The sequence below is a fragment of the Globicephala melas genome, chromosome 15 (assembly GCF_963455315.2).
Source record: "Globicephala melas chromosome 15, mGloMel1.2, whole genome shotgun sequence".
Classification (NCBI taxonomy): domain Eukaryota; kingdom Metazoa; phylum Chordata; class Mammalia; order Artiodactyla; family Delphinidae; genus Globicephala; species Globicephala melas.
This window is the reverse complement of record NC_083328.1, coordinates 72,799,097-72,826,843: the sequence shown is the minus strand read 5'-3', so window position 1 is coordinate 72,826,843 and position 27,747 is coordinate 72,799,097. Positions and strand designations below refer to the sequence as shown.

The following is a 27,747-nucleotide window of genomic DNA, read 5'->3' as shown; positions in this document are numbered from 1 at the left end:
AGTGAATTAGGCAGTATTTATTTTGAAAATCTACTTTATAGAGTTCCAAGGACTCTGTTTTCCTTGGGCAGGGCTGACTCCATTTCAGAGCTGGAGGCCGCTGCGAGGGCCCCGGCCAGGCCTTTAAACGTCCAAGGTGCTGGCCTCACATGGTTAACACAATGTAAATAAACACAGCTGAGCCTGGAGAAATTGGAAGGTTTTCTCATTAAAGAAATAAAATAAACAGATGTCCTTAAGCACTTTGGCTTGTGTTTGTCAAAGGATGGAGAGCTCTAGATGTCTGAAAGGCAGAAATGAATTAGAGTCACATCTCAAGGTAGAAGGGGGAAAAAGAAAGAAAAGGATCTGTGGTCCTCTGAATTAACTAATCGTCCTCCAGGGAGGGCACTTTTGATTTGAACCTTAGCAACTTCTACAAATAGTTTTTAACTGCTGGGTCATAAAACCAGGGATTTTATTTCTTCTCAGTTTGTAAAGCAGTAACGGACAGGCCAAGCCGTGTCTCGCCAACTGGATCTGATTGAATCCTGATGGCACTGTGCTGGGTATTGGATTCCGGAATCTGAGCCGGAATCACGTAATTACACCCGCTGAGGGATGGGGGAGGACTGTGGCTGGTCGGAGAGGGCAGGGGAGCCCCAGGGGGAGATGTGTTGAGCCAAAATCTAGCCAGGCTCTCTCTGCCCAGTCTCTTCTAGATACACAAAGAGGCTGGCGGCATCCACGAGAAGAGTCGTCACCAGGTGAATTCATGGCTTACATCTTGCCTCACAGACTAATGTGTGAAGGTGTTGAGTTTAAATGTCCATTCTGGTTCAGTACATCTGGGCTGGGACCCGAGACCCTGCATTTTTTTTTTTCTTTTGTCTGTGTCGGGTCGTTGAGGCATGCAAAGGTCGTTGTGGCGCACGGGCTCCAGGGCACGTGGGCTCTGTAGTTGCGGCACGCAGGCTCTCTCGTTGAGGCACACGAGTTCAGTAGTTGTGGCGCGCAGGCTTAGTTGTCCTGTGGCACGTGGGATCTTAGTTCCCCGACCAGGGATCGAACCTGCGTCCCTTGCATTGAAAGGTGTATTCTTTATCACTGGATCACCAGGGAAGTCCCCACTCTGCATTTCTAACAGCTCCCTGATGATGCCTGTCCCTGAACCACACTTCGAGGGGCCAGGAGGGTTACGTTACCACAGGGATCTGGCGATGCGGAGTTTCAGTTCCCATAAGAACCCATCGTGAAGATGTCTGAACATTCAGCATCCTTAATGCCTTAGTTTGGGTCTCCCCTGTGATGCAGACCCTGAGTCTGGGATTCAGGTGCAAGCAGTTTATCTGGGAGGTGACCCCAGGAAGCACTGGTGACCGAGTACTGAAGTGAGGGGGGAAGGGAAGGAAATCAACAGGGGCAGGTCAATGAGCAGGCTGCTGCTGAGGGCTCTCTCCCTCTGCGGACACCTGGGAGACTGCACCCCAGACTGTCACAGGTACTTGCAGAGGAAACCATCATGTCTGTGGGAATGGGGAGGGCTGCAGGGATAAAGGTGAGGCATTAACAGCTCCAATGGAAGTTCAGTCCCAGCCATTTAACGATGATAATGATGACGTTATTCTATCATCAAATAATCGCATCAGGAAATGAATAATTGCAAGTGTATTATGACAAGCCCTCCATGAGTCATCGCGATAGGGCGTTTCGATCAAGTTGGAAGGCTGGAGAGACCTTCCTAAGGAAGGGACGCTGGATAATAGTATGGCTTCTCTTTTATTTGTTGGAGGAGGGGAAGTGATAGGATTTAAACCACATTTAGTGAGCAGAATTCCCAGCCTTGATAATGGATCCCCACGACAGATGGTCTTTAGGAAGTAAGTTAGCCTGTGCTTTGTGGGGAGTATGGTACGGTTTTTGAACCACCTGACAAAGCTTGGAGGCTGGGTGGAGGGAACCAGGGATGCCTGTGTCCCGCAGTCTACGCGGAGGACCCGGAGGGGATGGGGACCGGTAACCTCTGCCCCACATATCCCACGTGCGCTGGGCACAGCCTGGCACTGGCAGGTCACAAATGTAAATGCCACTGGCGGGGGGGGGGGTGCGGCGGTGAAAGAGGCACCACGGATCCATAACGCACAGCCCAGGGAGGACTGTAACTCCAGGGAGTGAGGGGGGCAGAGGTGAGCCACAGGGCGCATGTCCTGTCAAAGGGTCTCCACTCTTCGAAAACTCAGGCCTGGTGTTGCCAGATCTTCCTATTTTCCAAGAGAAGTGAGATATCCAGGTATTTAGGTAAAATATCTAGATTTTAAAGTACTGGCAATGAATTCAGAACTTAAGGAAATGCCAGGGGATCAGCCTGTCTTCAAGCCAGATGTGGCATCGCCAGTTTGAAACCTCTTACTCTTTCAGGTTGAGCAGAGCCTGGCCCTTTTAAAGGGGTGACGTGGAGGGAAACTCTGGATTGGCTCCTGCTCGGGTCGTCATTAAGGATCACCTGGCTCCATTGCAGGTCCCCCCCCCCCCGGCCAAAGGGTCTCTGACTCCAAGCCTGCCTGGAGGAGCTGCTCGCTCAACACTCCACAGCCTCTGCTGAGCCCCTGCCGTGGGCCCAGCTCTGGGTTACGTCAGGCCAGGCTGGCACCCGGCATCTTGGCCCCGGAGAGACGCCGACAGGCCCCTATCTTGTCATGTGTGTGATTATTTGTTCCCTGCAGGGCAGGCACCTTGGAATCTCATTTCTGCAGTGCTTGCAACCACACAGGCTGAAAACTCCCTACCCACGAGCTATTTATTTATTCAACAAATATTTATCAAGTGGATGTGCCAGGCACTGTCTGGTGCCAGGGGATGAAGCTATGAAGACATTAGATCCAGTCTGTGTGCTCTTGGAGCTCAGTCAAGCAGAAGAGTTCACGCCAATGGCTTTTAATTTTCACCCTGAGGACCTTCACGTGGATCACTGGGGATGAAGTTTAGATACATGGTTAAGAGCAGTGGGCCACCTCCTGGCTTTCATCTCTTTCAAGGTAGGTGACCTTGGCTGAATTATGCTACCTCTCTGAGCCTCAGTTTTCCAGAGGTGGGTATAATAGGAGCAGCCGTACCTTACAGGTTTGTGGTGTAAAGCTCAGAGCAGTTCATAAAGGACGCTCGTCACAGCACTGTCTGTGCTGGTGGGGAGCTGGGGGGAGCTTCCTCCCTGGAGGAAGGGGGCATAAGGAAGACGTGGGACCCTGGGATTCAGAGCAGCAGGTGGATATAGGGTTTCTCACCCGCAGCACTATGGACACTTGGAGCTAGATAATTCTCTGTTGTGGGGACTGTCCTGTGCATTACAGGATGTTTAGCGGTCTCGCTGGCCTCTATTCACTAGATGCTAGGAGCAAACTCCAAGTCATGACAACCAAAAATGCTTGATGTTGCCAAATGTTGCCTGGGGAGCAAAATCACCTCCAGTCGAGGACCACTGAGTTAGAGCAATGGAGTTGGACACAGGGCAATGTGGAAGGACCTAGGGCCACAGGGCAGAGGGAGAAAAGTGAGAAACAACGGGTATTTAAATTTCATTTACAGACAGAAGACATAAATGCACACAAGAAGACAATACGTATTTTACAGGAAAGTAAACAAAAAGCTACACAATCAATTATGGGGAGGGGAGGAGGAAGAGTCCAAATGAGTCTACAAAGAAACATATGTTTGAACCCATGTGATACAAGAAAGAGGCCTGCGTGGACAAAGAATGTGAATAACTCAACGTTGGCACTTGAGGTACAACTCAAAAAAAAAAAAAAAACATTCACAGTGGAGTACTTGGTATATAGTGAATGCACCCCCCCCAAAAAAAAAGGGGAGAATTTTTTCAAGAGGAATTTGTTAGTTGGCAATAGAGGGAGAAGAGATCAGGTCCCTTCGGAGGGAGACCATGGACAGAAATTAAGTAAGACATCTCTGGAGCCCAGGGAGCGAGAATAAGGAATCACTTTTCATTCTTCATCTGCGGTTGGTTCTGCCTTCAAAATATATCCAGGCTGCTGCACTTCTCATCTTCCTCATCTCATCCCCCCTGGTGCAAAAAACCATTATAGGACTGGACTGTTGCAGTAGCCCCCTCACAGGTCTCCCTGCTTCCAGCCTTGCCACCCAATAGCTTCCTTTCCTGGGGAGCAGCAAGAGGGATTCTTCAGAAATATAAGCAACAAACCTCATGGCTCCCACTTCAGAGTAAAAGCTAGTTGAGTTCTACTTGACTTGTTGTGCTCCAACCATGCTAGCATCTTTGTTGTCCCTCAAATCCATCAAACTTCTGCCTCAGGGCCTTTCCACTTGCTGTTCCCTCTTGCTCTTCTACTAGATATCTCTTCCTCCACTTCCTTTTTTTTTTAAAAAACTAGTTATGTCTCACTGTTTCAATAACAGTTTATAGTTTTCTACTGTATGTGCTTCTATAATTGTTATGAACAATTCCCATTTTTGTTGAATGTTAAGTTGTTTTAATTTTTCGCCATTATTTTTTTATTTTTATTTTTTTTAGTACGTGGGCTTCTCACTGTTGTGGCCTCTCCCGTTGCGGAGCTCAGGCTCCGGACGCGCAGGCTCAGCGGCCATGGCTCACGTGCCCAGCCGCTCCGCAGCATGTGGGATCTTCCCAGACTGGGGCACGAACCTGTGTCCCCTGCATCAGCAGGCGGACTCTCAACCACTGCGCCACCAGGGAAGCCCCCTCCACTTCCTTTTAAGTCTTTATTCAAAATTCAGCTTCCCCATGAGGGCTCCTTCCCTGGCCACCTTTTAAAAAATTTCATTTCAACCCCTTTCACCCTGCAATACTTCATATACTTCAAAGGACATCATCAATAAGGGGAAAAGACCACTCACAGAATGGGAGAAAATATTTGCAAATCACATATCCGATAATGGACTGTTACCCAGAATATATAAAGAACTCTTACAACTCAAAAATAAAAGACAAATAAACCAATTAAAAACAGGCAAAGGGTCCATCGACAGGTGAAAAGATAAAGAAGATATATATATGTGTATATACACACACACACGCGCACACACACACACACAACGGAATACTACTCAGCCATAAAAAGAATGAAATAATGTCATTTGCAGCAACATGGATGGACTTAGAAATTATCATACTAAGTGAAGTAAGGCAGACAGAGAAAAGACAAATATCATATGATATCACTTATATGTGGAATCTAAAATATGATACAAATGAACTTATTTACAAAACAGGAACAGACTCTCAGACATAGAAAACAAACTTATGATTACCAAAGGGGAAAGGTGGGATTAGCACCTTTTCCCTTTGGGATAAATTAGGAGTTTGGGATTAGCAGATACAAACTGCCATATACAAAATAGATAAACAACAAGGTCCTATTATATAGCACAGGGAACTGTATTCAATATCTTTTAATAAACTAATGGAAAAAAATGAAAAATTATATATATGTATATATACATATATATACATAACTGAATCACTTTGCTGTACACCAGAAAATAACACAATATTGTACATCAACTATACTTCTATTAAAAAAACCAATAAACGATTTAATAGATATTTCTCTAAAGAAGATACTACAAATGGCCAATAAGTACGTGGAAATATCATTAGTCATTTGTCAACATAATTAGTCAGAGGAATGTAAACCCAAACCACAAGACATCACTTCACATCCACCAAGAGGACTATAACCAAAAAGACAGATGATAACAAGTGTTGGTGAGGATGTGGAGAAACTGGAACCCTTATCCTTTGTTTATGGGAATGCAAAATGGTGCAACTACTCTGGAAAAGAGTCCGGCAATTTCTCAAAAGGTGAAACATAGAGTTGCCATGTAACCCAGCGATTCCAATCCTAGGTATATACCCTAGTGAACTGAAAACATATGTCTATGCAAAGACTTGTACATGAATGTTCACAGCAGCTTTATTCATAAAAGCTGAAAACCCAACTGTCCATCAACTGATGAATGGATAGACAAAATGCAGCATATTCACACACTGTAAAATTATGCAACAATAAAAATGAAGTATTGGTATATGCTACAACATAGATGAATTTCAAAAACATTATACTAAGTGAAAGAAGCCAGTCACAAACGACCACATATTGTGTGATTCCATTTATAAGAAATGTCCAGAAGAGGCAAATCTATAGAGACAGGAAGTAGATTAGTGGTTGCCAGGGGCTGGGGTGGGCGGTGCTGGAGGAAATGGGGAATGATTACTAATGGGTATGGGGTTTCTTTCTGGGGTGATGAAAATGTTCTAAAATTAGATACTGGTGGTGGCTGCACAACTCTGAATATACGAAAAACTAATGAATTGTACACAGTGAAATGGTAGATTTATGGTATGTGGGTTATTTCTCAATAAAGCCGTTATTAAAGCATACACACACACACACACACACACACACAACCGGGCCTTGAGTTGAGCTTCCAATTGGTACTGAGCTGCCTGGAAGGCAGGGCACTAAAGGAGGAGTCAGGGCTGACCCACTGTGAACCCAGGAAGACTGCTGATCAGTTCCCCTTATGAGCCCTTCCTGGCCATAGGCAAAGGCTTCTGACCACCAGGAGCCTTTTGTCTAATCCCAGCTGGAAAAAACAGAGTTCAGGGACTGCAGGGAGGCGGGGTGGGAGGAGAGGTTAGGAAAGAGGCGGCCGGCAATCACTGGCGTCTCTGGCTCTCCAGGGAACCTCTAATGGATCCACAAGATGTGGGGAGGTACAGCTACCAAAGGGATGCTCTGGTTTTGAGCACTGGGTAGGAAGAGATGGAAAGGAAGTGGAGAGATGACAGCCTTGAGCAGCACATGCCCTGATTGGGAACAGGAAAAGGGCCCAGTTTCTGTTTTAAAAGTCAAACAGTCTGTTTTCGAATCGTTTCTTAATCATTTTAGCTCTGTTGGTCTTATTTCCCTAAGTAAACAGTGAGTCGCTCCTTCGGCTGGGACCACAACTGATACGATTTCTGCTTCCTGTACAGTGCTTAACACAATGGCCATGAGCAAAGAGTCCTTGGTGTAGATGTACAGAGGGTCATGACCTTCAGAGCCCACTTTGGACACACTCCTCACTCCAGGATCCTCACCATCTTCTGGAAAGAGCACTTCAGTTTTCTCTGGGGTACCATCCCTCCCCAGCTCCATCCATTTGGTTGGGATGGAGCTGACCTGCTCCTCTACTCCCTCCATGCCAGGCTCTTGATCTAGGCTGGCTACACAGAGCCACAGAGTTTGATGTATGGATGGGCATTTGACCCAGTTTGAGCCAATGAGATTCAAGCCTGGGAGCTGTGCTGGAATTTGGGAAGTAGGCCTTCTTTTTCAGTTGGGATTTCTGAGAAGGAGTTGCCAGAGAAGGAGTTGCCACATGGAAAAAGTCAGCTGAGGGATGAAGAAAGACCAAAAGCCCGAAGAACACTGCTTGAGCTTCTGGATCCGGCCCAGGCTGAATCCCATTACCTCTGGGTTTTTCCAATTACTGTCATCTAATAAATTCCCTTTGTAGCTTAAACACTCTGTGCTTCAAGCTGAGAGTCCCACTTGATACCAGCTATTAATAATGGGTTCCATGTGGCTGCAGCTATTGGAAGAGCACAAAGAGAAAGAGATGTGGGCCAAAAGTCAAGGCCATGAATTTAAGTTCCATTATGAATCTGACTACATAACCTCCCTGTGTCTCAGTTATTCTGTCTGTAGAATGGGGCTCACACTCCTCTACGTCCTCTCCTCTCCTCTGTCTTCCAAGTTTATAGCTGTAGCCCAGACCTCTCTTTGGAGCTTCAGACCCACAAATACAGTTGTCCTCTAGGTGTCTTGAACAGAACAAAGTTTATTTTTCCTCGACAATTTTCTCTTTCATTGTTCTTCCTCTTACTAATGGTACTTTGTGCTAGAAAATGCTAGCTGTCCTCTAATATCCCTTCTTCCTTTCTCCCTCTCAGAATAATAGAATCCCTGAATTTTAATAGAGCACATGACTAGACTACATTTCCCAGACTCCTTTGCAGCTGAAGGTAGCCATGTGATCACATTCCAGCCAATGGCATGTGAGCAGAAACGATCTGTGCAACTTCTGGATCTGGCCCTCCAAAGAGAGGGAAAAAAATAAAAATGAAAAAGAGAGTGGTGGACTCCCCTTTTCCTGCTTCCCCTTCTTACTGGCTGGAATGCAGACATGGGGGTGAGCTATGTTTCATTTTGCCAACGAGGACAATGCTCTAGGAATGGTAAAGAACAAGATGGAAGGGGGTCTCCATCCCTGGTACTGGGTAGGGGCCTTACCAGCCTGAACTGCTTATGCCTGGACTACAAGGTGAGAAGAATAAACTTCTATCTTGGTGAAGCCATGGTTAGTTTGGGTCTCTCTTAGGGTGGCTCGATTTAGGAAAACCAACCAACAAACCAACCAACCTCATTCCTCACTTAACAGAGCTGGAGGAGTAGAAGGTTCTAGAAGAGGAATAATGATGGCACTGGAGACCTGGGGGCTCCAAGAGCATCTCACCTTAGTTTTCCCTGGACATCCTGGGAACACCCAGAGAGGCAAGTGCACCTGAGGTCTACCTCTCGTTATCTCCTGGATGACCTCACTCTCTCTGGGCCTCAGTTTCTCCTACTGTACCATGGAGACTAATTGATGTGATGGTCTCCCAGGTCCTTCCAGCTCTGACCTTTAGTGGTTCTGCAGTTCTAGGATGGATGTTGAAACTCAGATGCCAATGGGGTCAGGAGGGTCCCCTGAACAGGCCAGGTGGGGCTGTGGATGGGCTGGAGACTGTACACCCCCGCCAACTGGGCAGCTGCTACTCAGCCCCTGCTGACTGCTGCCACGTGGGAATGCAGGATTGCTAGGTTTTCTAATTTTTCAAGAAGACTTGGAAATTGCGATTGTTTTGGTCTGTGCAATCTCCTGATTTTTTAAATGTTGGCGACAAATTCACATTTTTTCGAACACTCTAGGGGCCAAACACAAATGTCTGCAGGCAGAATTTGGCAGGTGGCCCCTAGTTAGGAATTTTTTGTTTTGATACTATTTTCTATCCTACCTACCTTCATTCACCAAATATTTATTCAATGCCTACTAGGTGGGGGGCACTGTTCTATGCTCTGGGGACAAAGCAATGAACAAAACAGAAAAAAAAGGTGCCTGTCGTCATGTTGCTTTCATTCTAGAGGGTCATTCTGATTCATTTTCCCAACAAATATGTATTGAGCAATCCGGTCCATGCACTGTGCTTAGCTGGGTTGATAAAAAATGTTCATGGTCTCTGTCCTCAGGGCACATATAGCTTAGAAGGAGACAGAAAATAGGTGCATAATTATAATATAAATGAAAAATAGAGTTATGGGGAGAGATGCAATTTAAATGGGGGTGGGAGTGGTTAGGAAAGTCCTCTTGGAGGAAGCTACCTTGGAAATGGGAACTGAAAGATAAGTATGATTTAACCTAATACCTGAACTTTCTAGAACATTCTAGATTATAGCAGAAGCTTCCAGTGTGCCCCTCTTCTGTGTCCTCTCAACATGCAGAGGCTTCCCTCCTGTTAGGACCTGTGATTCCCTGCCCTAGGGTTTTCATGGGACAGGCCAGGACAGGGAAATAACCCCCCCAGAAAAAGCCCTCAACCCACGATGGAAGGGAATGTGTAGATGAATATCCCAGCACCCTTGCTCCTTGGGGGAGTCAATTCTGAGGTGTGTTCCAGAGTAGCCCAGAGGTCCCCGGTGGTTCTGAGTCGCAGGTACCTGCAGCCATAGCTATCTACGTACCCTGTATTGGCTGCCTTCCCTTCCCTGCCTCACTTCCCCACTCTGTACCTCGTGCTTCCTGGGATCACCGCCCAACTAAACTACCAGCACTCACTCCTGGTCTCAGGCTCTGCTTCTGGGAAAAACTCGGAAGAGATGGGAGAGATGGTGGCAGGTTCCGAGGACAAAAAGCAACTCAGGACAAGTAAGAGAAAACAGGGCTGGAGAGTAGGGCAGGAGCCAGCTCATGGAGGGCCTTGGAGGCTGGGCTTAGGGTTTGTCAATGGGGAAGCCACTGACGATTTTTCAGTAGAAGAGAGACCAGGCTTGTATTTTAGGATGACCCCTCTGTAGGGGGCTGGCAAGGGCAAGAGTGGAGACCAGACAGCTGGAGGGGAAGGTGGCTGGGATTAGGTGATGGGATTGGAGAGAGCTGGCTGGTGATAAGTGACATGGACCAGGTGCCATGGGGCCCAGAACAGAGCTCTGGGCTTTGTCCCTGTCTTGAATGAGCCTGTAACTTGGTTTAAAGAGTGGTGGCGAGACACAGACACAAAAATCTTAGCCTAGATTACAAAGCCCTACGCAATCCATGGGAACTGAACTGTTGCACGAAGCTGTGGAACTTCTCAAAGGGTAAGAAGAGTGAAGGAATGGTTCTTGGGGGGCCGGTGGCTTTATTGGGGTGGTTAAAAACCATAGAACACCCAGCCTGGGTGGGCAACTCACTACTGCAGCCCCTTTGGGAAAGCCCTGCTTTTTTGCCCTAGCTGCCAAGTCTGCTCTGGTGCTTTCAGCAGCTCTGGACTCTGCCATCCTTTACCTAAGCCGTGCACACTCCAAAAACGCATGCCGGATTTCCCGCAGGCACTGCTAGACACATTAACGGCATTCCTCCTCGGCAAGAGATTTCTGCACCACCAACACCATTTTTATATTCTTTACAACATAACGGCAGACGATAAATCTATCTTGCTAATTACACATCCAGCTTGTTATAACCCTCATAAAAAACACGAGCAGCTGGAAAAGCCATGAGGTGATGTCAAATCATATTCCTGGACTCTAAACAGAAACAGAAATATTTTCCAGGCGCTGGTGTGTCTCATGGTTCCCACTCGTGTGTGGAAGCAGCTGCCAACAGGTCGCTTACCTCGGATGAGCTGACGGTGCATCTGTCCCCTAAAGCCGCGCCCTGCCACCTCTACCTGTCTCCTCGAAGAGACGGCAGACGTCTGGAGCATCCGCATGTGGGTTGATACAAAGCCCATGGGATCGGCAGGGTTCGGGTTTCAGTGGCTGGGTTCATTTTTGCATTTTTAAGGGCGTTTTGACATTTCTTGCATGGACCACCGGTCAACGGACAGCATCTGCCCGGAACTCTAACTGGATGGTTCCCCGACATAATTTGTCGGTGATACATTTGCAAAGCTGTTGCTAAGATCCATGCTGGAGCTGACAAGATGCCTCCCCCTTGTCTCAGAAAAATGGAAGGAAAATTAAATTCATCTGCCGGAGACACTAAAATAAACAACAGGGAAGAAGAAAAGTACTTTACCTCGTTTTTCAGCTAGGATTACTGGGTTTGGCCGAAGCACCTCCTAGCCCTCTTAGGAGGAGGGAGACAGCCGAAGACTACAAGCCTATATCCTATCAAGTGGATGTTGAATGTTTCACGTGTTGGAAGAAAAGGCATGGGAGACAATGGGAGAAGCTAATTAAAATTTCACATGTCAAGGGAAGATTCCATAGGCCTTCCAAAGCCCGGCTGACGCAAAGGGGCAGCTTGTTGGAGAAGGGGTCCTATGAACTGCCCTCGCAATTCCCAAGACAAACCAGCTGGACAGACTGTCACGTTGAAAAAAAAAAAAAGGAGGCAAAATGGATTCTTACCTTCCCGTATCTGGAGGCAAAAGTCCCCGTGAGTAAGGAGTGAAAAATAATTATTGTCTCATCCAAGTCCCACACGAACACACGCTGTGATGAAAGAGAGGGAGAGAATGGAGACAAATGCACTTGCTTGCATTTGACTTAATGTCTGCAGAAATTAATTCCCTGGGAGGAAAAATATGTCTTGAAAAACATTATCTTTAAGTTATAAAACATGTGACTCACGCATGTATCCTCGAGTCCCCATTCAACCTCAGCTGTGTAAAATATATTCTGATGGCCAAGTTTTTGGGTTCCTATCAACCCATAGATGCCAGAACCAAGACGCCTGTTCTTGCCTTTCACATAAAAGCTCAAAAGAGGAGTTCAGTCCAAAAGCAATAAAAATCGTAGAACTCATTTGACAAAATGAAATACTACCATTTTACGTTCACTGCTCACCGTAAGCCCAGCTACTTCTAAACATTTCTGTTTTTAGCAATTCTGCTGATTACCTTTATAACTCTAAATAACACCTTTACTTATTGATTTGCCAACTTTAAACAATATCTTTTGACTGGGCAATGGGAAAGATGAGGGTTTAGCTCATGGTAAATCTCCCCCATTTCTCCAGAATTTTATATTTTTCACATATGCGAACCCCTCTATTTCCAATTCCCATCAGCACTGGATATTTTCGCTTGGCTAAAACAGCAAACCCAATATGGAAAATATGGACACTGGTGTCCCTACCCGTTCCCACTACCTCCTTGCCTCTTGAAGAGCTGAGCTTTAGCGTCACTTTTGCATTGTCAATGTGGATAAACTGGTTTGTGCATTGGGTGTTATAATTGTATTTAAGACTTCTGTGCTCTGTCTATATGTTGATTTTAAAAGTTGGTAACCAGTATAGAGCATTTATGTACATCTTGTGATTACTCTTCACTGCAGAGCAAAGTAATGTGCTAGGAATTCACTTCCTTCTCTATGTATCTAATGTCATAGCTCCAGAGCCACTTTAAGGAGACTGTTCCTACCACCAAGGTCATGTGTATTCTCCTTTCTTATACTCCATCCTGATTAAAATTGTGCCATATCTCAGTTTGTTCATAGGAATCACGCCTGTTTGGAATAACTTTCTGTTTTTGCTGGAGCTTATTAATTGCTTTAATTCTTTTCTTGTTTCCAATAACATGCCTTCAGTAGAATTTCAAATTCAGCCACACCCTCTGTATCAAAGATGTTCTTCCTCTGTGACAGAACGTTCCAATGTGGACTGGATCATCTTCAGGCTTGTTACATAGCTAGCATCCTGAGACTTCCCTTTACTGCATTTCTGGGTCAGATCCACTGTTTTCTGGATCCCAAGTCTCTTTCTTGGTTTTCTTCCTTGTTTTGCTTGAGTACATCCTTAAGTTACTTCTTCTGAAAGGAGCATGGAAAGTAACCTTCCTGCATTTTTGCTAATCTGATCATGTCTTTATTTTGCTCTAAGGTTCCTCTGGGTGCAGAATTCCAATTGGAAAATAATGGCCTCTAGATCTTTGAAAGAATCTATCTTGTGTCAAGCATGATTAATGAGAAGTCTGATGTTTCACTGATCCTCAGTTCTTTACAGGTTTTACTTTTTTTCTCTTTGGATTTTTTTTTTTTTTTTTTTTGCAGTATGTGGGCCTCTCACTGTTGTGGCCTCTCCCGTTGCAGAGCACAGGCCCCAGACGCGCAGGCTCAGCGGCCATGGCTCACGGGCCTAGCTGCTCCGCGGCATGTGGGATCTTCCTGGACCGGGGCACGAACCCGCGTCCCCTGCATCGGCAGGCAGACTCTCAACCACTGCGCCACCAGGGAAGCCCTCTTTGGATTTTTTTAGGCTCTTTTCTTTATACCTGGCATCCTCGAATCCCATGAGGATATATCTAGGTGTTGTCTTTTTTCATTCATACTGTTCAGCACTCAAACATTTCTCAAGCCTATTTCTTTAAATAATGTCCTCCAATCTTTCCCATTGTTACATCTTTCTGGAATTCCCAATAGACAAATTAGATCTTTTGGATTGATATTGCTTATCCTTTAAAAACTGTGTTCTGTAATTTGGTCTTTTTGATCTATGTTCTCAGAGATTTCTTTAACTTTCTCTTCCAACCCTTCTATGAAACTTTTTTTTAAAAAAATTATTTATTTATTTATTTATTTATGGCTGTGTTGGGTCTTCGTTTCTGTGCGAGGGCTTTCTCTAGTTGCGGCGAGCAGGGGCCACTCTTCATCGCGGTGTGCGGGCCTCTCACTGACGCGGCCTCTCTTGTTGTGGAACACAAGCTCCAGACACATAGGCTCAGTAGTTGTGGCTCACGGGCCCAGTTGCTCCGCGGCATGTGGGATCTTCCCAGACCAGGGCTCAAACCTGTGTCCCCTGCACTGGCAGGCAGACTCTCAACCCCTGCGCCATCAGGGAAGCCCACCCTTCTATGAAACTTTTGATTCTCACTATCATTTAAAAATTTACAGTAGCTTTTACTTTGTCTCTGAGTGTTCCTTTCCCAATAGCCTGCACTTCTTTTCTCGTGGATACAAGACCTCCTTGAATCGTTACAAGAAAACCAATCAGAATTTTTCTAAGATCTTTTCTGTTTCTTAAATTACCTTTCATAGTTTATCCTATTCATTTATCTTGGCCTCAATTTTTTATATGCTGGTTTTCATAATTTTTTCTGGTGATCATTATTTTTAAAAACAAAAGGCCTGCGTGATGTAGCTGGTGTTGGGGGCAACAAAGGCACCTACTCGGTCTACCATCTTGAATGGGCCACCTTGGAAAACTCTCTGGGGGGTCAGTGGTTGTATTTACACATTTGTAATGCCTTTAAAAGTAAAGAGAAAGGTAGTATCTAGAAGGAAAAAGGTCAATTAATACAGGTTTTCAAAACAATTAATAGACGTGAATATTATTTTGTGAATTTCTTTTTTTTTTTTTTGCCTCGTGTCCATCTTGGCATCTCCCAATTCACGCCACTGGCCCAACTCCTTGCCAAAGTCCATTTTTACATGGAAATGATTCATTTAAGATAATTAGACAGCCATAAGTTTTTACTTATTCATTCAGAAACAATTTTTAGTGAATATTATTTTGTGAATTGTTTGATCTTTTACATTTATGTGTATGTAAATGCTGGGTCATGATAATAAGTATTGTTCTTATTATGGGTCATGGTAAAAAAAAAAGTTCGAAAACCACTGTTTTTGAAGAGAGCTTCTGGGGTTTAAATATGCTAAGTCCTAATTCATCTGAACTAACTAGGCTGGATCAGTTAAACTTAGAAATTTTGGTAAGAGAATTCTTTAAAAAATCAAGTAATTTCAAATTTAATGCAGACTCCTTAATTTACTGACTATATCCTCTCTGAAGAGGGTCTGTCCCTCTTCCCCACTAGTCCCCCATTCTATCTCTCTGTGTTAGATTCTCAGTGGGTATACTGTTCCTGGTGGACACTCTGCTCGTGACCCTAACTCTTTAGCCCACCAGGGTTTGGGCCAGGGGTGGGCCCCTAACCCCAGCTGGGTCAGAGGCCTTTCCTTGGGAACTCAAAATTGAGACCTGGAAAGAAATTCATTGTCTTTGGGTGGCTGTTGGTAGCAACGTGATCTGAAGGACAGGGAAGACTAGTTTGCAGAGAGAGAGGAACAGAGGGGTGAGAGATGGAAACACGACCCAACACTTTTGCAGGACTTGGTTTTAGTCAGAAGTAGAGTGAGGGGCCTGGAGGAGAGCCGTGCCCACTGAAAAGACACAACCGCTTGGGGATTCTAGCACCTACACTGTGGAACATAGGGAGAGAAGGTGTAAATGCGTCTCCTTGCCCCTCCTACCTTCTGGTTCCAATATCTTGCTGACACCTGCTGTACCCTTGGCTCTTGGGTTCTAAGAGAATCCCTGTATCCTTAAAATAAACTCTGCTTTTTCACTTAAGCCAGCTCAAGTTGGTTTCTGGCACCTGCAGTTGAGGGATTTTAACTAATACATACTCAGAATTTTCCTCCTTTCCACTTCTCTACCTAATTTCTCTCTCGTGGGCTGCAGCCATCAGCAACGGTGCCAAAGACTTAAGAGGTGTGACCCATGCAAAACCTCTGTGCTGTTATTGAGCACGGCGGTGAAACACAGCTCACACCTTTTCAACTGTTCCTGCCCAGTGGTACTTACTCTGGAATCAAGAAGCAGATGTTTCCAGAATAATATCACCCCATAATCCTTCCATGCCCCCCCTTCTCAGCTTAATGGAAAAATGTCTCTCCACCCCCACTGTCCCCTACCAAGAGCAGAAACTACGTCAGGTGATTGAATACATTTTTAAAAAATATTAAAGTACGCGTTGCTCTCCAGGATTTCTATAGCTCTGCAACTTCAAGCTGGTAGAAAATCCTCAGGCATCTGGGAAGGCAGAAAGCAAGCGTGATCAGGAGTGAGTAAATTTTCTTCTAGCCTTGTGCCAAGGCCTAATCTCCCTGAAGGGCTTGTGCCAAGTCTCCTTGGTTTTAGAAGGCGGTGGCTTTAAGAATTAGAGGAAAAGCAAGAACAGAATCCTCTGGACTGAGAAGAGTCCCATAAGCAGTGGGAATACTTGCTCTCTGGCAGGTCCCGAGGGCAGTTGAGCTCACAGAAGAGATGGCTGTGTATACCAAGTGTAGGGGACGAGTGTGATGTGCAAAATATTTAACACTTTCTAGGATGATCGGAACAGACACCAGCCACAAACAACTGCTACTGCTCTCTTAGTGAATACTGGCTGACTAGCACAGCCCTACTAGTGAGCTGGTTAGCTAGTACAGCCCTACCAGTGAATACTGGCTAAATGTCAAGTGTCTTGGTATTGGCCATTTGTTGTTGGGGTCCCCAGCATCCAACTCCTTCTTAGAAGGAGCATCTCGATTTTCTTTTCCCTTTGTGTGCTACCTCGGTGAGACTCTCAATCAGGGGCATGAGGATCCAGGCCAGGCCAATGGGATGCTGCCTCCTTGGAATCGGACATCAAGTGACATGGCGCTAGAATCTCAAATATCTCGCTCTCCAGAAGGGGCCGGCACCCTGAAGGTTCCCCAGATTCCCCAGCGTGGTCTTTGTTACTATTCTTTCTAACCTTGGTTGTATCACTTCCTCTCCATGCTGTTCCCTCCCAGTAGATCCTTCTTTGCTTGAGTGACCAGAATTGGTTTCTGTTGCTTGCAACCGAAGGATCGCAGCTAATACTCCAATGTTCTCACTCTCAACAAGGACTTTTATGCTCAACATGTGGCATGGAAACCCCAGAGAACAGCTGGACTTTCAGTGACCACTGCAGGTACTGACAATGAAAAAGGGAGCAGTCACCAAGCCACAATGGACAAAAGAGGCTATGATTCTGTTTTCTGAGACCACTTGAACCCTGAGATTCTCATAGAATTCTGGGAGGGGAAAGGCCCCATTAATGAAATGGAATTTCCTACCACCCCAGTGGGTGGGGACTCAGAGTCAAAACGACACAGATTTTAAGGAAATGATGAAAATGGTATTTCTTAGCTTATCTGAGTTTGCCAGCTGACCTTTGTAGCTGCTACATAATTTGTACAGGATTATCAATAGGGATGTGATGATGCTGCATTTGGATATCTTGACAGTGACTCAAGCTTTGCCAATACTACCCATGTACACCCATGGCACACTCAAGCCAGCAACATGACTGCCTTTTGCAAACAAGTACGAACTCGTGCGTGTGCCCATTTTTCTCCCTTGATAGGTAACAGTTGCTTCTGTCTGTTTTGGGGGCATCCATCTTGCCTCTGTCCCTTCTAGCGGTCTTCCCCATCCTTCATGCATGCTGTGCTTTTTTGTTTGTTTGCTTGGGAAAATGTCAGTGCCTGACCGATAACTCCACACTTGCTTTATTATAATAAAGATGGGCGCATCCCTTAGACCAGTAGCTCTCAGTCTGGGCTGCACTGGAATCACCTAGGGAGCTTAAACATACTGACACCTGGGTCCCACCCCCAGGGAATCTGATTTAATTGATCTGGGCTTGAGAATGAAGGTTTCTCAAAATTCCCCAGGAGATTCTCATGTGCAGCCCAGATGGAGAACCACCGAGAAACTCAGAATTACAGAAATGATGCAAACTTATTTGAGCCAGCCTCCTGTCTTCAGGTAGATAAATATCTAAGCCATAGTGGAATCACTAGGGGAACTTTCAGAACTCCCTGAAATGTCTAGTTAATTAGTCTGGGATGGGGTCTGGGCATCTGAATTTTAAAAAGCATCCCAGGTGATCCTATCATGTAGCCAAGGTTAAGAATCACTCTAACCCAGTGGGGAAGGTCCACTGTCCAATGTCATCTTTACTGGAGGCTCTCAACGTGTGGTGCCCAATGCACATAGCATTGTCTAGGAATTTGTTGGAAATGTGAATTCTCAGGCCCTGCCCCAGATCTACTGAACTGGAAACTCTGGGGGGTGGCCCCAGCCGTCTGGGTTTTCGCAGGCCCCCAGGTGATGTTGTTGTGGCTCACATTTGAGAATCACCCATCTTTACCATCTCTAGGGTCACTTTTCCTAGCCTGGCCAGTCAACGGTGCTTCCGTGTGGCCAACCGAATTCTTCCCTCCTTTCCACCAAGGGCCCTTTTCTCTGTTCCTGCACTTTGTGAACACACAGGGCCATTCTCCCCCAGACAGAACTCTGCCCGACGCCTCCTGTTCCGGCCACATGTGGAGATGACATTCACCAAGTCAGGCAGAAGCCTCTGAGTTACCTCAATCTCATTGTCGCCTGCTGGGGAGGGGTCACTGCTCCGCTTAGACCGGCCTCGGAGCTTCCCGTCAGAGGCCCGGTGCGGCCTGTCTGCGTCTCCCTCTTTTGCTGGCGTGGAAGGTCCATTGTGCGTGTTATATTCACCTGGCGTAGGAGAGGGAAGGGCAGACATATCAGAGGCTTGGCTGAGTGTGTCCTCCCACGAACTATTACACCAGAACCACCTAACTCCAAAGTGGGAGGTCCCCAAGGCAGCAGCGAAGGCAAAGATCAGTAGAATCAAAATTACTCTTGAAAGTGCCTTAAACTGCCCATTCATAATCATTCATACACCCAGCAAAGATTTACTGAGTAGGTATGCTTCCAGGCACTGGTTCCATAGCACCTAAATTCTAGAGAGAGGAGAGACACATTAGACAGACAAGTAAATATATAATACGCCAGGTGGGGACATATGTTATAGAGAATTGACAAATCAGCTAAGAGTGCAGGAGTGCTGGGAGGTTACTCATTTTTTTTGTTTGTTTGTTTTACATCTTTATTGGAGTATAACTGCTTTACAATGTTGTGTTAGTTTCTGCTGTACAATAAAGTGAATCAGCTACATGTATGCCTATATCCCCATATCCCCTCCCTCTTGTGCCTCCCTCCCACCCTCCTTATCCCACCCCTCTAGGTGGGCACAAAGCACTGAGCTGATCTCCCTGTGCCATGCATAGGGGAGGCCTCATGGATAAGGGGACAGCCGAGCAGGGATCTGAGAGAAGTGAGGGCAGGGGCAGCTGGGGAGCTACAATTCCAGTGAACGGAGTTTTGTGTTTACAACTGTCTATATATCCTAACGCCTGAGAATCCCTAGACAAACAGAAGGAAGAAAATAACATATATATGTAGCTGGGCATCAAACTCTTCTACCTTTAAGAGATCCCTCCCTTGGGGTGAATGGGGCGTGTGTGGGGAGAATTCTCTAGGTTCCTATCCCTAGGCGGCTTGCTCCCCTTTCTCTACTAAAAGCCAGTCATTTAAGCTTTACTTGTTAAGAAATTTGTCAGCTTGAGGTTATATAGGCAAAAGCGTCCAGCACAGGGCTGGCAATTAGGAGATGTCAGTAAATGATTTAAATTGTGTTCTGGCTTGACTACACCTACATACACATGGGGATCAGTGAGAAGGTGCAGGGCCGAGGGTGGGCACCTGTGGCTTCTCATCGAGGTGGTGTTTCCGGACACAGTGTACTGAGAGGCTGCCAGGGTCCTGCCCTTGGGCAATTGTCTAATAATCCTGAATGAACAAGTGGGCAGCACTTGTTCCCAGCACTCAGTTCCCAAAGCCAGCATCCAAGTTGTGTTGTTTTTTAAGCACAGAAGTTTTAAATACATCTTATTAGCCTTTATCGTCTTTATTTAACTAACAAGGGAACTGAGGCTTAGTGAGATGATGTACTCCTGTTGTTACCCTACAAATTAGTGGTAGAGGCAGAAGTAACATTTGGGCCCGCCCTTGTCACTAGAGTGACAGAACTGTAAACCAGCATGGAACCTTAGAGGACGTTCCATCCCGCTCTCATCTTACAGCTGCTCGTTTTAGCTCCCAAATGTACCCTGTGGACTCCATCTCTCCTTCCATAATTGCCAGTTCTTGGATCATCGGGGGGAAAATGCTTTTGTATAAAAACGCTTGGCAATGGACTAATTTTTTTCCTACCCTGGAAGGAATATTTCCCTCCAAAACCCAAGGGACTGAATTTTTTTTTTGTTTAATATTTATAAAACTGCTTAGCCGACTAAGGACATAATAAGAAAAGATGTGATTTTTGAGTTGTCAGAACTGTTGGGCTGTCTCCAACTCCTCCAAATTTTTAGGATACAGCCTTAGAGATTCCCAAACATCAAACTAGCAAAGACTTTCTTTTGGAGGGTGAGGAACAGGCACTAAATAAATTCACAGATGCTTAAGAGTCATAAATAAAGTTTATCCTGATTCACTAGGTAGTTCTAAGGCTAGGGAGGCTTAGAAAACACTTGTTGGCCCCATTAAAATCCAGGCAAATATTAAAAAGAGGAGGAAACACCAGCTACCTACAAAATGTCCCAATAAAGTGTTATGTAGAGTCAATTTATTAGGGGTGCCAAAAAAAGCAGCCCTTTCTGACCATATACATTCTTGAGAATGAAGGGTCAAAATTCAAGGCCAAAGTCAGAGGTACACATGCTAGAGCAATTTATAGGAATCTTTCTTGGAGTCATTTCCCTCTTTTTATTTCTCCCTTTTTAATGTTTTTACTTCTTTATTTTAACAACTATACTGAGGTGTAATTGACATACAATAAACCACACATACTTAGAGCACACAGTTTGGTAAGTTTTGACATATGGTCACACCTATGAAACCATCACCACAATCAAGATAATGAACAAATCCAGCACCCAAGCGTTTCCTTGTAATTCCTTTATAGTCTCTTCCTCCTGCTTCCCGCCCAGGCAACCATGGATTTGCTTTCTTTCACTATAAATTAGTTTATATTTTTTAGAGTTTTAAATAAATGGCATCACTCCGTATGCGTGTACACACACGCGCGCGCGCACACACACACACACACACACACACACACGTCTGGCTTCTTTCAGCCAGCATAACTGTTCTGAGATTCAATCCATGTTGTCATGTATATCAATAGTTCATTCCTTTGTGTTGCTGAGTACTATTCTATTGTGTGGATGTATCACCATTTGTTCACCTGTTCACCTGGGGATGGACATTTGGGTTGATTCTAGTTTTTGGCTGGACTAAATAAAGCTTTTATGAACAGTCACTCATCAGTCTTTGTATAGACAAAAGCTTTCTTCTTATGAGAGAGCATGATTACCAGGATATATGGTAAGTCTACATTTGACCTTTTTTTAAAAAAAATATTTATTTGGTTGACCAAGTGTATTTTTATATGCTAACAACAAGCAGCAGGAAATAGAATATTTTTAAATGCCATTTACAGTAGCATCGAAAAGTATGAAATATTTAGGGATAAATGTGACAAAAGATGTGCAATACTTGTACCCCTAAAACTACAAAACACTACTGGGAGAGGTTAAAGAAGACTTCAGTAAATGAAGAGATGTATCTCATTCACAGGTCAGAAGACTTACTATTGTTAAGATATCAATTCTCTACAAACTGATCAAACACAGCCTCTGTCAACATCCCAGGCTTTTTTTTTTGTAGAAACTGCCAAGTTGATCCTGAACTTCATAAGGAAGCACAAAGGACCTAGAATAGCCTTAACAACTCTGATATAGAAAAACAAAATTAGAATACTAACACTACCTGACTTTAAGACTTATTACAAAGCTGCAGTCATCAAGACAGTATGGTATTGACATAAAGATAGACTAGACCCGTAGATTAGTAGATCCGTGGACCAGCATAGAGAGTGCAGAAATAAACCACATGTATATGAATGTTCTTGACAAAGATTCAAAAGCAATAAAGGATAGTCTTCTCAACAAAAGATGCTAAAACGACTGGATATCTATATCCAGAAAAAACTGTACTTCAGTACATACCTCACATGACATACAAAAATTAACACAAAATAGAGCATAGACCTAAATATAAAACTTATATAAGAAAAAAGGAGAAAAATCTTTGTGCTTTTGGGTTAGGCAAAGGATTCTCATATATAACACTAAAATCATGATCCAAAAGGAAAAAATATTTGATATAAATTGGACTTCATGAAAATTTAAAACTTTTGCTCTTCAAAAGACACTATTAGGAGAATGAAAAGACAAGTCACAGTCCAGAAGAATATAATTGCAAAACATATATATGATAAAGTAAGTTGTATTAGTTAGAGGTCTCCAGGGAAATAGAAGCAGTAGGATATAGACGTAGATATAGACAGATAGATATAGATGATATAGATAGAGATTTATTATAAGAATTGACTCATGTGGCTATGGAGGCCAAGAAGTCCCACAATCTGCCTTGCACAAGCTGGAGAACCAGAAAAGCCAATATTATAATTCGGTCTGAGACAGAAGGCCCAAGAACGGGGAGTTCCAATGTCTGAGGGCAGGAGATGAATGTCCCAGCTCAAGATGAGAGAGAATTTGCCCTTCCTATGCCTTTTTGTTTTATTTGGGCTCTCAATGGATTGGATGATGCCCACCCACATTGGTTAGGGCAGATCTTCTCTACTCAGCCTACTGATTCAAATGCTAATCTCTTCTGGAGATACCCCTCACAGACACACCCAGAAATAATGTTTTACTAGCTATCTGGGCCTCCCTTGGCCCAGTCAAGTTGACATAAAATTAACCATCCAGAATATATTTTTTAAAACTCTCAAAACCAATAATAAGAAAACAAGTAACCCAATAAAGAAATGGGCAAAGTACTTGAACAAACATTTCACCAAAGAAGATATAGGCATGGCAAAAAAAGCACATGATTAAGATGCTGAGTATTAGTCATTAGAGAAATGCAAATTAAATCATCAGTGAGATACTACTACATACCCCCTAGAAAGGCTATAATTATAAAGACTGACCATAGCAAAGGCTGGCAAGGTTGCAGAGCAACTGGAACTCCCTCAACCCTGCTGGTGGGAATGTGAAATGGTACAACCACTTTGGAAAACAATTTAGGAGTTTCTTAAAAAGTCAAACGTAGGGACTTCCCTGGTGCTGCAGTGGATAAGACTCTGTGCTCCCAATGCAGGGGGCCTGGATTTGATCCCGGGCCCGGGAACTAGATCCCACATGCATGCCGCAACTAAGAGTCCGCATGCCACAACTAAGGAGCCGGCGAGCCAAAACTAAGGAACCCACGAGCCACAACTAAGGAGCCCACCTGCCGCAACATCCTTGTCTTGTTTCTGGTCCTGGGGGGGTAGCTGTAGGTTTTTTTGTAGCTGTCCTATTTTAGTCAGTTTAGGCTGCTATAAAAAAAAAATACCACAGACTGGGTGGCTTAAACAATAGAGATTTATTTCTCACAGTTCTGGAGGCTGCAAAGTTCAAGATCAAGGCTCTGGCCAGTTTGGTTCCTGGTGAGAGTCCTCTTCTTGTTTTCAGATGGATGTCTTTTTGCTGTCTCCACACATGGTGGGGAGACAGAGAGATATCATCTCTCTTGTACCTCTTCTTATTAGGGCACTAATTCCACTTTGAGGACTCTGCCCTTATGACCTAATTACTTCACAAATACCCCCACCTCCAAATACCATTACACTGGGGATTAGGTCTTCAACACATAAATTGTGGGGGGAGGGATATAAAAATTCAGTCCACTGCATGCCTTTTTCTGATAAAGGAAGTTCCTTTCTACCCCTAATTTGGAATTTTTATCAGAAACAAATGATAGATTTTGTCAAATGTTTTTCTGTGCATATGTTGAGATAATCTCTTTTTTTTCTTTCAAGTTACTTAATATGGTGAATTACATTAATTTTCAAATTTTAAACCAACTTTGCATCATTAAGATAAACCCCACTTAGTCATGATATAGTATCCTTTAATATACAGTTGGGCTAATTTGCTAACATTGTGTCTAGAAATTTTGTATCTACGTTTATGAGAAATATTGGTCTGTTGTTCTCTTTTAATGTCTTTGCCTAGTTTTGGCATCAGGGTAAAGCATTCCTCATAGAATGAGTTTGGAAGTATCCCTTCCTCTTCAATTTTCCTGAAGAATTAATGTAGAACTGATATATCTTACTTAAATGTTGGGTAGAATTAATCAGTGAAGACATTTAGGCCTGGCAATTTCTTTGTGGGAACATTTTTAACAAAAAAAATTTCAGTTTATTTAGTAGATATAGGCCTATTTCTTCTTGAACAAGCTTCAGAAGTTTTTGTCCCACAAGGAATTTCTTCATTTCATCTAAGTTGTTGACTATTGCATTGTTAGCCTTCTAATATCTGTAGGGTCTGTAGGGATGTCACCTCTCATTTTATTGGTAATTTATATCTTTTCTTTTTCCCCCATATCAGCTTGTGTAAAGTATTATCAATTTTATTGGTCTTCTCAAAGAACCAAGTTTTGGTTTCAATGATTTTCTCTACTGTTTTTCTGTTTTCAGATTTTATTGATTTCCATTCTGATCTTTGTTATTTCCTGTCCTCTACTTACTCTGGGTGTAGTTTGCCTTTCTTTTTCTAGTTTCTTAAGGTGAAAGATAAGGTGCTTGGTTTAAAACCTTTCTTCTTTTCTAATATAGGGATTTAGTGCCACAAATTTCCCTTTAAGTACTGTGTTAGTGACATTCCATAAATTTTGATATGCTGTGTTTTCATTTTTATTAGGTTCAAAATACTTTTAAATTTACCTTTGATTTTTCCTTTGACTTGTGGTGTATTAGCCAGGGTTCTCCAGAGAAACAGAACATATGTGTGTGTGTGTTTATTTATATATATGGAGAGTTATTATAGGAATTGACTCATGCAGTTACAGAGGCCAAAAAGTCCCACAATTTGCCACTTGCAAGCTGGAGAACCAGGAAAACTGGTGGTATAATTTGGTCTGAGTCTAAAGACCTGAGAACAAGGGGAGCCAATGGTGTAACTCCTAGTCTGAGCCTGAAGGCCTGAGATCCAGGGGTGGGGGATAAGAAAGGGGCCCCCACTGATGTAAGCCTTGGAGTCCAAAGGCTTAGAACTAGAAGCCCCAATGTCTCAGGAAAAGATGAATGTCACAGCTTAATAAAAGAGAGAGAGAGATCACTCTTCCTCTGCCTTTTTGTTCTGTAAGATGAGCCCTCATTGGATTTAAATGATGCCTGCCCTCATTGGTGGGGGCCAGCTCCTTTACTCAGTCTACTGATTCAAATACCAGTGTTTTCTGGAGACACTCTCACAGACACACCCAGAAATAATGTTTAACCAGCTGTCTGGGCATCCCATAGCCTGGACAGTTGACACGTAAAATTAACCATCACACATGGGTTGTGTAGAAGTGTGCTATTTTGTTTCTGAATATTTGAGAATTTTCCGAAAATCTTCTTGCTATTTATTTCTGATTTAATTCCACTGTTTTCAGAGAACATATTTTGTATGCCTTGAAACCTCTTAAATGTAATGAGACTTCATGATTTATGGCCCAGGATATGTCTATTTTGGTAAATGTTTCATGTGCACGTGAAAAAATGTGAATTTTGCTGTTAAGTGGAGTGGCCTATTGTCTGTTACATCAAGTCTTTTCCCTCTAGTTTCCTCCCTAGAGAAAATGACTGTTAACAGTTTTTTTGCATCCTTCCAGAAATTTCCTATGCAAATATGGGTATTAAACTAGACTTATATTGAAAAAAAACTCCAGGATCATGTTATGCACATAGTTCTGCCACTATCATAGTTTCCCATATATCACAATAGCTCAAAGAGAGATCCATATTAGTGAAGATATAACTAGCTTACTTATTCTTTTTAACAGATGTATAGTGTGCCAGTGGTGGATACGCCATCATTTATTTAACCTGACTCCTATTAATGGCTATTTACGTTGTTTTCAGTCTTTTGCTATGGCAATGCTCAAAAAATATTCTTTTAATTTAAGTCTTTGTACCTATGTGGGAATTTATCTTTAGGATAAGTTTCTAGAAGTAGAATAACTGGGTTAAAGAGTACATGCATTTTCAATTTTGTTAGATGTTGCCAAATTGCATGAAAGAACCTTGTAAGTTTCTTCTTGAGAGATTAAAAAAAATTCCTCCTTCTGTTGACTGAGGGAGAAGATCTAAGAAATTTAAAATATACTACAACTTCTTTTTAGATAATTTGTAACATACTTAAAAGCTTAAAAAGAAAAAAGTCCTCAAGCAACCACTACTGATTTGTCTTTTCTCTTGAGTAACGTCAGATGTTCAGATTTTGCCCTCTCCAGCAGCGAACTGCCCTGCAATCATCTGCAAATTGTTGGGGCTTAATGTAACTGTTAATGCATGTCGATGCAGATGGTGCTGTGGCAGGGCTGGGGGCCAGGGAGAAGAAGAGCATTAGGATACCATATCCGGGCAACGCAAAGAGTGAGCATGATCTGTCGGTAAGATATAAACCTCTTGAGCCTCTGGAATTTGGAACCAACCACTCAAGCAGATCCTGGATAATTTCAAAAGTGGAGTTTTTATGGGAAATTTTAAGAGAGTGCATAAGCGTGTGCCTGTGTGCGTGGGCAAACGAGTATGCTTAAATGCCGTTCCTTTATAACGGACACTGGGGAGAAGAGGCAAGAGACCTCGGTTATAGCTGACAATTATTTATGTCATTAGATTTTATGTGAGCTTGTTAGACACACAGTAAAAACCATCTCAACCACTTATTGTTGAACCTTAGACCAGGGGATAGATGAAGAACAGGGGGAAACAATAAAGAAAAATTTCAATGACACAATGAGCCTTTATGTTCACTCCTGATGGGGAACAAAAACGACCTTCCCACATAACCCAAATTCTTGGGAAGTAAGTCTTTGGAATCCAGTTCACCATCAAATTATAGATAGATAGTAGCATCTACTGGAAGATTTCCTGCTTATATTTCATTTCTGAAACCAGTGTGGAGAGGCCACATTGTGGAAAGCAGGATGGGCAAAGATAATTCAGGATTATGACAAAGAAAAGTTTGTTACACTTCATACTCTTCCAAGGCAGCAATTTGGAAATTGGAATGTGGGTATTAGGCATTTATTCTATACTCTGGGATGAGGTCACAATGACCAAAATCAGTGCTCAAACCCTAAACATCCTTCAAAGTTGACTTAAAAATGCTTGGCCAGGGCTTCCCTGGTGGCGCAGTGGTTGGGAGTCCGCCTGCCGATGCAGGGGACACGGGTTTGTGCCCCGGTCCGGGAAGATCCCACATGCCGCGGAGCAGCTGGGCCCGTGAGCCATGGCCGCTGAGCCTGCGCGTCCGGAGCCTGTGCTCCACAACGGGAGAGGCCACAACAGTGAGAGGCCCACGTACCGCAAAAAAAAAAAAAAAAAAAAAAAAAAAAATGCTTGGCCACATTGTCTCCATTTGTCACCAAACCAATATTATCTAACTCATCCCCAACTGATGGAAAATACAAGGGCTAAAAGCAGCAGCTGCACCAGAACTTCAGGAACAAAGAGGTGAGTCTTCACTATTGTTCTTTCTCTAGCCATCAACCAATAAATATTTATTGAATGAACATCATGCTCGTTCAGCTTCTACAAAGCCCCAGAAACAGGAGGTTTCAGAAAAAAAGAATAAAATGCAATGATATCTACTCTCATTGGATGTTCTAATTTATGGCTGTCATGTTATTTAGTGGTGATGAGCTTAAATCATCTCATGAAAGAGAAGACACGTGCGT

General features: G+C 43.7%; 1 protein-coding gene across 5 annotated transcripts in view; it reads right to left on the bottom strand.

Moving 5' to 3' along the window:
- EYA2 (EYA transcriptional coactivator and phosphatase 2) overlaps positions 1-27,747 on the bottom strand; it is a 272,328-nt gene that overhangs the window by 61,801 nt on the left and 182,780 nt on the right. For 4 of the 5 annotated variants that reach the window (XM_060284859.1, XM_060284860.1, XM_060284861.1 and 1 more), the window contains exons 8-9: positions 18,422-18,564; positions 11,670-11,753 (exon numbers count right to left, since the gene is read on the bottom strand). In XM_060284859.1, the coding sequence (XP_060140842.1) occupies positions 11,670-11,753; positions 18,422-18,564 (227 nt within the window). The remainder of the gene's footprint in view (positions 1-11,669; positions 11,754-18,421; positions 18,565-27,747) is intronic. The other variant, XM_060284864.1, reaches the window with a different exon arrangement.